The 15,381-nt window shown below is 35.9% G+C and overlaps 1 protein-coding gene across 3 annotated transcripts in view; it reads right to left on the bottom strand.

The window, feature by feature from the left end:
- The window catches only part of RFX3 (regulatory factor X, 3 (influences HLA class II expression)), a 303,708-nt gene that overhangs the window by 22,613 nt on the left and 265,714 nt on the right, over window positions 1-15,381 (bottom strand). For all 3 annotated transcript variants that reach the window (XM_011937352.1, XM_011937351.1, XM_011937353.1), the window contains one exon: window positions 7,159-7,312. In XM_011937352.1, the coding sequence (XP_011792742.1) occupies window positions 7,159-7,312 (154 nt within the window). The remainder of the gene's footprint in view (window positions 1-7,158; window positions 7,313-15,381) is intronic.

The following is a 15,381-nucleotide window of genomic DNA, read 5'->3' as shown; positions in this document are numbered from 1 at the left end:
GTGGCAAAGTGTCACAGGATGACAGAGTGTGGCAAAGTGTCACAGGATGACAGAGTGTGGCAAAGTAGCCAGTAGGTGGCACCGTCATGCTTACTCTACGCCAGGGAATCTTTTTCTCTGGTTGGGTCTGCCCAAATAGCTGCATAGGAGAGAAACTCTTTACTAAACAAGTAACTTAGTGGTGGACTTTGCTGAAGAGGACTGTGTGCTGATGAGATTTCTCTCCTGATGTCTACAGTGACCATTTTAGTCCTTGAAATATTTTTAAAAGTCTTCAACTTCTATTTTGGTTTCTTTTCCCACTTCTAAGCTCTTTAGGAAAAGTGCTCTCGTAAGCACCTACGAAAGTCCAACTTCATCGTATTTCTCTGAAATAGTATTGACAGGCACTTTCTGAGGAGAAGGTACACTTTTTGGTCTAGGAGTTCCACCCCGGCCCCAGAGTAAAGAAATCTAGGGTATCAATCATGAAATCCAAGAAGACATCCTATCAATTGGCAGTCTGTCCTTCTCTCACTCCTTTGTACCTCCTTCCTTGAGTGAGTAGTTTTTGGGTACCTATTGTGTGATTGTTTAGATCACGGTTATAAGCAAAATTTTCTCCATTCCCTGAAGAGGATGAGAGGAGAGGTTATAGCCCAGAGTCAGCAGGGAAGAAAGCCATGCATAGGAAGCTAATGAGCAGGGATCCCAGAGGGAAAGAACCATAGCCCCGGGCTGCTGAGTCAACAGATTCTTTTCTCAAATGCAAGAAGAGAAACGAACAGAATAACAAACCAGGAAAAAGGAAGAAAAATGGGACAAGGTGCCAATTCTCTGGAACTTTGGGGTCACTTTTATAATTTACTTTCAAGTTGTCAGAAATTGTGCTAATGTAGATGAGCAGATTTACAACTAAAACCAAACTATGAATTGTTTAAAAAAATGTTTGATTTAGGTCTGATCTCAGGATGGCTGTAGAGGAGCTGAAGGGTGTAATTTGTTATTTTCTGGCAGATTTAGTTTTCCAAATGCAATTTGCTTAGACTAATATCCATTTAATTTTCATATTCTAAACATCTACTAACAAAAAGTGCAAGGGGAAAAGATGGTAAGACTATTAAGAGGCATCCTGTAAGGCAGAGGAAAAAAACCTCTGAAACAAAATAATAAAAACTTATAAGCTAGGCACCTGGCTTGTGATTGTCAGAGAGAACATGTGTATAGTCTATGTGTTTATGTATTTTGGGGAGTTGCACATAGTCCCTATTCTGAAACTATGTAATTTATATGGTGAAAAACTGAAATATAGATTAAGCCCATCCCATTTGACTATTTGAAGTGAGGCAGTCCTACTTTCAAAACTTGCTAGTTTTGATTTGGAACAACCTTCAATTTCTGTTTTCCTCACTGGTGAAAGAGGGATACTAAGACATCTTTTCCAAGGTTTTGGTCAATATTAAATAAGAATGTAAGACACCTAGCATAGTGATTGGCACAAGGCCTGCCCTCAATTAGAAAAATACTAATATAGTAAATAATAAGCTTTACTATAAATAACAACAATATAACTTTTGACAAGCATTCCTTACATTTTCTAACCTACTACTGTTCTAAGATGCTATTTTTTTTTTCCTGCAAACTATCTCGACTTGTGATAATGTTCTTTCCTTTTAAAATACTCTGTTATAACAAGTCTACTGTTCAACAGGCACATTTAAAGTGTATTCCCTAGTCACACTAGCACAATGCTCGCTAAACTTTGTTTTTCTTTGGTTTGATTTTACTTTAAGCACCAATACTTGTTTACTGTGACTGTAATTCTACTTCCACCAAATGGAATTCTTTCACTGAGCTTTTATCCCAAAAGCTTACATGTTCAATTATTATTGCACTTCTTCAGTTTTTAGGTTGAAGATTTTTTTTCCTTCCAAAAAAAATTAACCAAGTACATCAATTTTGATGAATCCAAGACATTTTTCTTTTGATGTTAAATTGTTACAGGTTAAATTTTTCTCAAAAAATATTACTGAAATATTATCTTTTCTATATTGATATTCACAATTAAATACTTAAAGACTCTACTGGTTCCTCTTTATTTGAAAATGGTTAAAGAGGTGGGTTAGATATAATATTAAGTATAAATTATGATTAAAAGTATTTAGATATATTTAATAGATTATTAAAAGATTTGTAACAAAATAATTTTATGAAGCAATAAAAATTTTACAGATTTAGTGAATATATTAATGCACTATGTATGTTTTAAAGAAATAAAGCAGAAAGATTCTAAACAGCCATAACATTTGAATAAAAGGAAATTTTTCTGCTCAATTTTTCTGGTCAGAGTTGTACAGAAAGTTTTATGATTTTTAAAATTGTTTAACAGGTGTGTAAACAGATTCCTACTCTTAAAATTCCACCACTGCCAGAAAGCTTGTGGACAAATTTATAATATTTAAATGAAAATTTAAAAACTATATAAATTCTAGCAATAAATAAATTGTTTCCTTTTTACCATTTAGGCAAAAATAAAAGAAACTCTACAATTGCATATGTTTTAAATAATTTACTAGTCAGTATTAATGTAGTAGCATACTGACATTTAGAGGAAAACTATTTGGGACTGTGAAGCTGCTTCCAGTTTAGGGGAGTCCACTGTATAGCAGTCTTTATTTCAGTAACACCAATAACAATTGAAATGACAGTGTTACAGTGAATTCAAAAGTAATGGTTTGTATGCTTTTGTATTTTGTTTATATGTAAAACATGTTCTTTCCTGCCTGCCTGCTCAAATAATGTTAAGTAATGTTAATTTTAAAACTCATTTACTGAGTTCACATTATTGAAAAGATACATTCATTATTCTTAAGTCACTTTAAAAGGAAAGTCTTTTTCCTTGCTTATGAAACTATTTAACTGACACCTTTTCCAAAGCAAGCACCTATAAAGGCAAAACAAATGCCCAGCAAAGTTTGTGACTATTTTGCAGGTTTGCCCTTGAAACTGTTCTTACTCCAATCCTACTCCAATCTGTAGCAGGTCATAAGCATGGTAGATTAACAGCAAAAACTTTGGTGCCTGGCGGCATGGTTTCGGGACCTGATTTCACAATTTAGTAGTTGTGTGACCTTGGGCAAGTTACTTTTTGGTTCTGTGTCTCATTTCTTCTTTTTTTTTTTTGGAGATGGAGTCCTGATTTGTCGCCCAGGCTGGAATTCAGTGGTGTGACCTTGGCTCACTGCAACCTCCTCTGCCTCCTGGGTTTAGGCAGTTCTCCTGTCTCAGCCTCCTGAGTAGCTGGGACTAATTGTTTTGTATTTTCAGTAGAGACGGGGGTTCACCATGTTGGTCAGGCTGGTCTCGAACTCCTGACCTCAGGTGATCCACTGCCTTGGCCACCCAAAGTGCTGGGATTATAGGCATGAGCCACTGCGCCTGGCCTCTCATTTCATCATCTGTAAAATAGGTGTAATAATAGTATCCACTTATAGGTCTGTGGTGAGTTATTAACACATATAATGGCACTTAGAACAGTACCTGGCACACAATTGCTATGTAGGTGTTAGCTTCATTTGAAATTTAGACTTTCTATCCTAATTCAATTTTTCCTCGTCAGTTGCATTTGACAGTGTTTATTTGGTCTCTGTGGTGCTTGAACGTTAGGTTTCCCAGGAAAACTTCACCTTGGCTGTGCCCCCTCCCATCTCTGTCAGGGCCTGTGCACATTCCCCTGTGCCTGGGGTGTTTCTCACCTCTTACCTTCAGATTCTCTCTTCACAGAGTTAACGTCTTTTGTCCTTTAGTTCTCACCTCAAACATCACTTCCTTGGGAAAACCTTCCCTGGTCCTACCAGGCTGGATTTAGGGCCCCATGCTTTAAGCGTTCTTATATCCCTTTAATTTTCTTTCATAGCACTTAACAAAGTTTGCGGCTATAATTATGTGACTATTTAAATATATATAACCCCACTTGAAATCTAAGCTCCTCGAAGGCAGGGTAAAAATCTATTTTGCTCATCATTATATCCCAATCATGATAGCTTTGGCATAGAGTATTTGCACAAGAAAAACTTGTTAATAAATGATAAATCAATTTCAGAGATCAGAAGTCTGGATTTCAACACAAGTCAACATGATTTGCCCAAGATTATACTAGTAGACACGACAGAGTTAGAAGTAGAATTCAATTCTGACTCAAAGTCCTTTGTTGTTTCCAGGTATTACATCTTTGATTATACAAATCAAACAAAGAACTGTGCAATTAGTATTGTGGAGCTTATAGAATGACAAGTAAAAGTACAAATCAGAAAGACTTGAACTATTTAAGGTATTCTGGAGGAACTGAGTCTCCCTGAGAAACTTATTTTTACAACATGAAGTAGGAGTTAGAATGGGTGAGATGGGCAGAGGCTTCTAGGTAGAAAGAGTCATTTATGCAGCAGTCCAAGGATGAGAAAAGCTTGGTGAATGAGAACAGAGAAAAGGCCACTGTGATTGCAACAGAAAGAGTAGGAAGTGGGAGGCTGACGTTGATCAGAGGGGCAGGGCCAGATCATGCAAGAGCTCATGTTTGTAACACAAGGGAAAGCCACTGAAGGGTTTCAAGTGGGGGATGACACAGTCAGCTTTGCATTTTCATAAGACGATACCGGCTGCACTCTGAGGGATTTCAGAAACAGAAAACTTGGTAATTGGTTGGAGATGGGAGTCAAGATAGAAGGACATAAAAAGGGAATGCTGATGTGTCTGGTATAATCAACTGGGAGGATCGTGGCACCATTTACTGAGAGAGCCATTAGTAGATAGAGCAAGATTATTAATTTCGTTAAATATATGATATGCTCTCAATAAATAGTGACAATTGTTATTGTCTTTGTGGTTGCTATTATTAATCATTATTCCAAACCACTTGCTGTGACTGGGAGTTATGGTGATTTTTATGGATTTCAATGGATTTTGGCCTGATGTGTTACTCCCACTATGTACACAGGCACATCTGGAGTTGGTGATTGGAAAAGGAAGTCACTCAAGGGACCAAGAGAAGGCAGACTTAGGATAATGTGAGGAGAACATGAGAAAACAGACTTTTTAATTTTTTGAATTTTCTTCTCCTTTTTCCCAAATCAAGAAATTTTAGATACGATAGTATGACCATGGCCAGTAGATCTATGAGAGCAAACAGGTGTATGAGGCATCAATGCTGTATGGGGAGACCAACCTATAAAATTAGTCTGAATTTGCCTTTTGGGGTAAATAACGGATGAGCATAGGCAGGTTAAAGGGCTTTCCTATAAACTGAGTAAGCAAAGAAACCAAGAAGTATGCTTAGATCTTTGACCGTGTTTTTATTTTTTTAATTTAGATTTTATGTGTATATCTTTGCCTCATGTAAAATCTGTCATGTTCATTTAGATCGTTTACATGTAGTAAAAAAAAAAAAAAAAGAATACCTATTAGGATGGTTAGTTGGCACTACAGATTATGTAGCCCATTTTAATTCTGGTGCCGCCTCTGCAAGCATACCAGGAGGTTGCTAAGCCTTCACACTGTGTAACTGGCTCATGTCCACTGCCTTTGTTCCCTAGAGATACAAGGAAAGCAAAGGCCATGCATCAGGATTAGCCACATGGTGTTAATGAGAATCCGTGCCATCATTATCCTGTTTATCCTGTTAAAGAAGTCCTGGAGCATATGAGGTAGATGGCAAAGGTGTTAAGTATACTAAAAGACAAGGTCCATTTCTGAAGTCTTGAACCCTGAGTTAAGAAATTTTAGGGTACTGAGTCCACGTGCTAACTGGGCATTTTCCAACAAGGCATCTACAAAACAACTAAAGAAAGAGGCAATGAGGGGAAGTCAAATATAAGAAAAGTCCAAATTGCTTTGGTCACATGAGGTCCTGCTTACAATGAAAAGCCACAGTGATTCCTGCTTAATCTCACACATATATTTGGCATCATTAAAGCTTAATCATCATCAGGGAACATCATACAAAGACATTCAGACTGGTATACAGCAAGGGGTTTTAAAGAAGTGGAAAAGATGAATATTTCAAATGACCTTCTAGGCAAGTTTGACATGCATTTTATTTATACTAGAATATTAGGGAGGTCCTTGAAGTATTTTAATGTATTTTTATTTATGCCTTATTATATTAAACTAGGAAAAGCATTGAATAATATCTATTTTCACTCTTTTTTATTTATATAAGCACATACACATAGCTTAAAAGTGAACATGTCTTTTTTACTGCCTTGGGAAATTTGTCACATTTTCTAATCTGGTATAATTCAACAAGGTATAAACTACCCCTTCCTCCTGCATTCAATGTAACAAAATAAGCCAGTGCTGAACCATTTGAGCATTTGCATCTATTCCTCATTATATTAACCAGCCCTTGTTTATATTCAAAGTTTTAGTCTTTTGATAAGCCATTTTGATTACTATTCAGAAATTCTGAAGAAGAGAATTTTCCCCCTCACATCACTAGTGGTTAGAAGCATGGGTTTGAAAATCAGGCTGTGTTTGAAAAACAATTTCTACCATTTTTTAGCTGAGTATCATTTAACCTTTCTGTGTCTTAGCTTTCTGCATAAACCTTGGATGCTTATTGTAAAACAGAATAAAGTAGAACCTATCTCAAAGACTTGCATTAAGTGCTTTATTACATGTAAAAGATATAGAACTGTGCCTGGCACATATTAAGTGTCCAAAAAATGTTAGTTATCATCATTACCATTTTTATCCTTCTAAAACAGAATCATTTACTTGTTCCTGGGGACTGGGAAAAAGAGTCTACAAAATACATATTTAACCTTTTCCATTGTATTCCTAGCCCTTTGCTTTATCAGGAGCATCAATCTTTTTCCCACTCAAAGTATTTTTCATATTCCAGTGGTTCTCAAGTTTTTCTTTTACATAGGCACCTGTATAATATAGAGAGACATTCCATGAACTTTCACGATATAATCTACAATTTTAGAATCTTTTGATTAAGCAGATAAGAACAGAGGAATTTAAGGACCTCTTGCAATAACTCCACAGCCCCTCCTGGGTCTGAGGCTGACTTGGTTAGGAACCATGGTTTTAATCAATAATTAATACATTTAGACTGAAGTATAATTCTGATTTATTTTTAATAACCCAATGGGTCACAGCTCTTTCAGCCTCTCTTACCTCGCCCATGACTGCTATGGGAGTCTCTCCTGTTGCCTGAGCAACACGATGTTCTACTAAGTAAAACATATATTCGTCGTAGAGTAGACGGATCAGGTGGAAGGAGCCAAAGCTAGCAGCACTGCGTAAGGTTAAGTCCCGAATAACCATTGAGCTGTTCCAAGAGAAAAGACATATATGCAGCTAATATTAATGACAAAAATTAGCATTCTACCTATTTTTCCTCTTAAAAAAAGTCAAGCTGGGAGTCTATATGGTTGGTATAGTATAAAACCTGCCATGAAATCATTTCATTATTGAAAGCAGTTGTCTCAACTCATTTAAATAGAATGATAAAGAGGTAATCCTCACTGAGACTTGATCCTTACTAGAGATAGATAGTCTTAGTGGAAAAAGTCACTTTACTATCATAGGCAAGTCTGCTGCTTCTACCAAACTCACAAATAAATCAGAATTGAACAAAAAATATTTCTGAAAGATTGAGCACTCATCACTACCCTAAGAAAAAGCAACTTGAAGTAAAAATCTTATTGATGAAGGTTGGCAGTCTGTCCCCTCTCAGTGATAATGACCTCTGGGGTATGCTTTAGGAAAAACATGTATTTCTGCCAGACAAAGCTTACAAAATATACTAAGCAAAATTCCCAGATGTGGCAATATAGACTACAGGCAAGTATGTACAAGGATTCCAGCAAGTTTTCTTGGAAGGCAAACGTATTAAGTGCTTCCAGTTTCTTAACGATTTCCACTTAAATTATGGCATATTTACATTAGAAATATGCACAATAAAATCAATTAAGAAATCCATTATTTTTGAAAATGCATTTAATGTATATAATATGAAAATATAAGCAATATTATTAATAAAATACTAATAATAAACTCTATTATATTTAAAATGGAAATGAGTCCAAAATAAAATCTTGGCTTCAACATGCCAATCATTAAGCTTGTTCACACACTTCAAACCTTAAAATAGTCAAAATTTAGAATCAGAGTGATGTGTGTGTGTGAGTATGTGTATGTGTGTATGTGTGTGTTTCTTACCACTTTCATTTATTGGCCTTTTTCTAAAGATTTTTGGCATATGAACACTAAAACCACCATTGAATTCTCAGGAAAAAGAGGTAAAATCTCACCTATGCCTTGTTTTACAGTAAAGAATTATAACACATTAGGCAAATGGAAAAACAAAGACTGTGCTTTTGTTTTCTGTTTCATTTTTTAACCTTGTTTAAAGAGAGGCTACTAATACATCAAATTGTATACATTCAACTTGGCAAGTGACAAATCATCATTGTCCATCTGAAATACAGAAGCCTTGAATTCTGATTCTGTCTCTTCATTGACTGTTGACCTCAAAAAGATCATTTATTTTCCCAAGATGTTTTTCCTCTTGCATGAAAACAAAACACTGCCTTTAGTCTTATCTAACTTACATGCTTATTTCAAGGACAAAATAAGTTAAAGGATGTGAAATCAACTTATAACTAGAATGCTATTCAAATATAAGTCATTGTGATTATAATACACAGAAAAGGAGAAGCTGACCTTCTCATTCTCATTTATTTATGGTGGCAAGAATAGCAATTATTATATGATGATGGCAGAGGACCTCTCAATTCTGTAGATCTATTTACTAAATTATAATAAGAACAGTAAGTGTGGGTTTGAAGTTACACAGACCCAGGTTACCACTGTGTGATTTCAATTGTGATCACATAATTTTTTGTAAGGTTCAAAGGTTAGCCTAAGAGTCAAATGAAATAACGTATGTGAAATCTTAAGAAAACTACCCATGTAACTATACTGTTACCTACATTAGTGTTAATAATATATTCATTATCATAAATAGTAGGTCTAGCAAATAATATCTTATAATTGATTACCTTAATGAATTCCTTAAGTTTACAACTCTATAAATAATTATTAAAAATAAATGAATACTTTCATTTGCATGCCAAAATATATGACAAAATTCTACATATAACTCTATCCATGACTTTCCTAAAATTCAGTGACATATTACCAATTTGTAAAAATAATTTATAAGATCATAATATAAGAGCTGTATGAAAATAAATGTTTCTATTCCTATGGAAAAAAAATTTTAAAGCAGTGAATCACTTACTAAAAAAAAGCAAAAACAACACAAAAACAAAAATAAAATGTTATATAACATTTTTACCCATACTAACAAAGACTTAAAATAAATGATTTTTAAAGTAAAGCATGAACAGAATATTTGCTCCTAATTGCATTTATCTTGCTGAAGAAAGATAGCAAGTATTTAAAATTTTCAAATTTTAAAAATTTAAAGTATAAGACAAATGGCTAACAAACATAAAAAAAAGACTCATTTTATTTGGAATTAAAGAAATGAAAATTAAAGTAAGATACCCTATATACTCTACAAAGCTGTCAGAGGTTAAAAGACCCAATGTTATAGTTGGTTTGGAAAAACTCTCCTTTACTGTCTCTATGAATAAATTCATAAAACTTTTGTAAAGGGAAATTTGGCAGTATTTGCCAAAATTTAAAATGTCAAAACCTTTGACCCGGAAATCGAACTCTAGAAATTTACACAAATAACCAAAGATAGTTACAACTGCAGCACAATATTTGTACTAGTGAGAAACTAGGAGAAAATAAATATCGTTAAAAAGATAATCTAGTAGGATGCTGATTAAACAAGTTATGGCTCATTTAGATATAAAATTTTATGCATATAAGTAGTTAAAAATGAAGTAGACATATTAGTAGTAACATGGAAAGATGTTTATAATATAATGGTTAAGTTGAAGCAAGATATATGAGCTCATTTACATAAAAACACTCCATACGTCAAAACATTCCTACCCCCAAGTAAACTGGAATATCTAATACTTTATTAGCATTGAGATCACACATTTCATTAAAGTAGTATTAATTACTTTAAATGTTTATATCCTTTTACTTGAACTTATCCAAAGATATATGTATGATTGTATATGAAGATAATCATGACAGCATTTTAAAAAACTGTATCAAAACACCAAAACCCATCTTAATGTTCAAGAATAAGGGAATGTCTAAATAACGTATGAGGCATAAACATAATGAAATAGTATGAGGACATTAAACATTATGTTTCTGAAGATATTTAATGGCAAGAAATGCTTAAGACATAATTGCAAATAAAAAATGTTAAGAGAAAAATAAATAGTTCACGGGAAACAACTGGATCCCTTTTATTTAACCCAAAAAGAAAACATTTAACCAGTGGCAATTTCTGGGTAGAAGTTTTTGTATTTCTTAGATTATCTTTTTAAAAAATTAAATTTTTTTTTTTAGAGATGGGGGTCTTGCTGTATTGTCCAGGCTGGGGTGCAGTGATGCCATTATAGTGATTCACCGCAGCACTGAACACCTGGGTTCCAGTGATCTTATGCTCCTCACCTCCCATAGGCACTTGCTACCATGCCCAGCTTATTATTTTATTTTGTTAAAGATGGGGTCTCACTGTGTGGCCCAGGTTGGTCTCGAATTCCTGGACTCAACAGATCCTCCTGCCTCAGCCTCCCAAATAGCTGGGATTACAGGTCAAGCCCCCATGCCTGGCCTGTATTTACCACATTTTCTAATGTGAGCATATATTAACTGCATAATAAAAATATTTATTTTAAAAGATGTCATTCATTATATAATAATACAGAAAAACAATACTGAGTCAGGTGAATGTTAATAAATCTTTTCAGGAATGAATATCACAGATAGAGAATGAGTCTTTCTTTATACATTTCTAAGTTTGAATTTTAGGCCTTTGTATTTCTCTTTCTCTTTTTTTGTTTTTGAGACGGAGTCTCGCTCTTGTTGCCCAGGCTGGAGTGCAATGGCATGATCTCGGCTCACCGCAACCTTCACCTCCTGGGTTCAAGCGATTCTCCTGCCTCAGCCTCCCGAGTAGCTGGGATTACAAACATGCGCCACCACGACTGGCTAATTTTGTATTTTTAGTAGAGACAGGGTTTCTCCATGTTGGTCAGGCTGGTGTCGAACTCCCGACCTCAGGTGATCCGCCCACCTTGGCCTTCTGTTAAAATACAATAACCCTGAAATCATGTGAACAACTAAGGAGAATGTTCATAACAAGTAGTTTTCTGATATCATTTTAGAAATGCTAATTCAACTTTTCCAAGAAAATTCACCTTTATTTGTTCAGCAGATATTTATTGTGTTCCTACTCTGTAGCAGGGTCTTGGTTCAGACAAGACAGACAAAATTTGATTTCAAAAAAGTTCACATTCTGTTAGGCGAGACAGTCAGTAAATATACAAGTAGATAAAAAATATAAAGTTAGAGGGTAAGAGATCCTATAAATCAGGACCAGAGACTGGAGAGTGAAGAGGGCAGGCATTTTAAGTTCGGGTATCTAGAAAATTCTTTCTGAGGAGGTGATGTCTGAGCAGAAACTGGATTGAAGTGAGGAAATGAACACAGGTGAAGAATTTTCCTGGCAGAAAGGAGAGCAAATGAAAGAGCTTGAGACAGAACTGTTTGCTGTGTTCAAAGAGCAGCCAGGAGGCTAATGTGGTAGGAAGGCAGTGAGCGAAGAGAAGAATACGTGATAGGGTCTGTACGACTCTAGAGGCTGGACTGTGTAGCAGGTCTAGTAGGCCACGATAAGGCCTTTGGATTTCATTCTGAGTGTTCTGGAAACTTTTAGATGGTTAGGCAATCACCTTATTTCAGCATAAAATGCACATGTAATACTAAATTCTGTTGGAAGTTTTTTTAAAAAAATGTATTGATCCTCAATTATAATACCTAGTTATTTAAAAAATACTGATATGTATGTCACGAAATTATTGTCATATGTTTAGAAAAGAATCAGCTGAATTGTATCATTAACGCTATATCTACTTTATTCTCTCTGTGTCAGGCTTCCGCTCTACATGCCAAGTATTAAATGACACAATTAACAGTTTAATTGGAATCCTATTGTCCTATTCAGACTTCTGTAAGATATGTTGTAAAATTGACTCCACTGAATTGTTGCTAAGTTACCATGAATTCAACTCTTTTTAAGATCAGAGTTGTAAACGTTAATTATTTTATAATGGACAAGAAATACCTTTGTATATTCATCTTTATAATTCATCATGTGGAAATTGAAACATATACCCTAACATGTGATAGCCAACCTGCCTCTTCTGAATGTTTGAAGATGTATCACACCCTTCGGGTGAGAACATCACACCTGTGATCCTTATGTGAACTCACTCTTTGAAAAGTGCTTACAGTTGATTCAGAAAAGAGTATTACTTTTTGGAAGATTCATATATTGTCTAGTTGTAGGCAAACTAGGCACCCTGTGCCTACTTTCAACCCACAATATCAAAGCTATACATTCCATTCTTTAAAAATGGGATATCTGAATGACCTTCAGGGTGGCCCTGAAGAATGCTCTCTTCTGTTATCCACAAAACACACAAGCTGAGAAATGGCCCACATAACTTCTCCAATTCTGCCCAAGAAAGGAAGTGATTTTTTTTTCTGCCTCCCAGGGAACCACCATTAGTCACTGAAAGCCAGGTTAGGCAAGGAGAGAGCCCCCATTCAGAGCAGAGACTGTTTGTAGCGCTGTATCAACTGCTATCATGATTCTCTGCAAGTTTATTTCTATATTTCTATGTATGTAAATACATACAAAAATTTTAGAATTTAAGAGATTAAGCATCTGATTTCAGAACATGAAGGGCCTCTGTATGTGACTGCCAAATTTATAATGGCATTTACAAATTTACACATTTTTGGCATCTGCAATGCCAAAAACATTAAAAAAATTCTAATTCTGCTTCTCTGATAGTTTGTGAGTGCAATTTTCACTACTGAATATGTTCTTATGTCTCAGTAAAAAACAGTTCAGATATTAAAGGCTCAAGTTTCTAAGCTATTGACTTTGCCTACCAGAAGGAGGTATGCATCTGTCTGAATGTGCCTTTCCTTCTGGGGCCCTGAACTGTATGCCTTCAAGTCTTTTTGAAACGAAAATAATAACCATAATAGTGTCTAATAATAACAAGCCAATTATCCTCAACTTAGGGAGGACAGAGGCCAGGCAAGTGATGATCTACTGGGATTGTATATCTCTGCAGAGAACAAGAAATGCAAGTAAGTAATTTTCTCTCCTTTCAAGATACCTGCAACAGATCTCTGTGGAGATGAAGGCTCCAGGGATGTATTTCTAAAATGACATCGACTAAATATAGGAAAAAAAAAAAAAACCAACAACCACAGGTAGAGGTAAGGGCAAGTCTGACACTAACAACATAAGAAAGCAGTAGGAAGAAAAAAAACACCTTGCTTTTTCGGATGTAGAGGATGGACTCTGACTTTGGTCATGTAAGTTTTGGAACAGCCAGTCAAGTGTACTGCCAGTCAGTGTACTGCTGTTTCATCAATCATTCACGGAGCACATATACCATTTATGTTATTTTCTGGGAAAAAAACTTGATGAATAAAAAACAAACTCTTGGGCAACTGGGAAAATATCTGAAATCTTAAAAAATGTTCCCAAATCAAATTTTCGACAACTGTTGCTACAACTGTTGCTGCATCTACCTTGAGAACACCGTGATAACACATTTCAAATCTTCCTGATGTAGCAAGGGAAAACATAATTTCTCACCAACACATTTCTCATGAACATCCAGATCCAAATCTAGCACTGGCTTCACTGATGCATACTAGTGGGTCACAGAGCCAGACAACACCTTAATAATTTGCTTCTTGAATTATGTGGGCTAAAGGTACTAAATATATGAGAGGCAGGACTATGGAATTGTACCACTACAAAAACAAAAACAAAAACAAAACAACAGCAAAAAACTGGCTGGCTTTCTTTCATTGCATTTGACCCTGGGCTAGACACTAGATGGCTATTTTCAGGACGTAAGGATAATTTAACTCTTAATGAAACATATGATGTGGATCTATATGTCTACTTCAGTTTAAGAAATAAGAATTTGGACCAAATCAGTTGAGAAAGAAAAAAGTCATTTACAATAAAACCAAAGGAACTACCATCATAATTAAAAGACCTCTGATTCCATCATTATAACCAATGGTGGTCAAAACAATGTGGAAATCCTATAGTCTGGGTTTATTGAATTCACAAGTACTATCAGTTCCTAAATTCTGTTACTTGTTCATAGTCTTTCCCTCCTCACAACTAGCTTTGGACTCACCACTGATGTCCGGATGATGACCATAGTGTAGACACAGCTACAGTCAGGCGTATGTCCTGTGGCCACCACTTTCTGATATGTGCATGGCTGCAGAGACTCTACACTAGAGACTGCCTACACTTTACAGCAGATATTAATCTTTTTTTTTTTGAGAGGGAGTCTGGCTCTGTCGCCCAGGCTGGAGTGCAGTGGCCGGATCTCAGCTCAATGCAAGCTCTGCCTCCCGGGTTCACTCCATTCTCCTGCCTCAGCCTCCGGAGTAGCTGGGACTACAGGCGCCCGCCACCTCGCCCGGCTAGATTTTTGTATTTTGTAGTAGAGACGGGGTCTCACCATGTTAGCCAGGATGGTCTCGATCTCCTGACCTCGTGATCCGCCCGTCTCGGCCTCCCAAAGTGCTGGGATTACAGGCTTGAGCCACCGCGCCCGGCCAGCAGATATTAATCTTAGGGCCAAATCAGCGGGGCCAGCTTTATCTAAAGAAGCTAAAAAATGAACTCTTACCACAAGAACAAATGCCAGAGTTAAAAATATAATTTATCCGACTTACAAAAGAATTCCATCCTACATATATGGTAAAGACACTGACCTACAAAGGTCTTAAATGCTGGTTTTCTTTTCTAATTATACTTTATGTTCTAGGGTACATGTGCACAACGTGCAGGTTTGTTACATATGTATACATGTGCCATGTTGGTGTGCTGCACCCATTAACTCGTCATTTACATTAGGTATATCTCCTAATGCTATCTCTCTCCCCTCCCCGAATCCCACAACAGGCCCTGGTGTGTGATGTTCCCCTTTCTGTGTCCAAGCGTTCTCATTGTTTAATTCCCACCTATGAGTGAGAACATGCAGTGTTTCGTTTTCTGTCTGTGCGATAGTTTGCTGAGAATGATGGTTTACAGCTGCATCCATGTCCCTACAAAGGACATGAACTCATCCTTTTTTATGGCTGCATAGTATTCCATGGTGTATATGTGCCACATTTTCT

Source organism: Colobus angolensis, unplaced genomic scaffold, assembly GCF_000951035.1.
Source record: "Colobus angolensis palliatus isolate OR3802 unplaced genomic scaffold, Cang.pa_1.0 Scaffold162, whole genome shotgun sequence".
Taxonomy (NCBI): domain Eukaryota; kingdom Metazoa; phylum Chordata; class Mammalia; order Primates; family Cercopithecidae; genus Colobus; species Colobus angolensis.
Note: the sequence above shows the minus strand (reverse complement) of the source record. Positions and strands in the feature narration are given on the sequence as shown.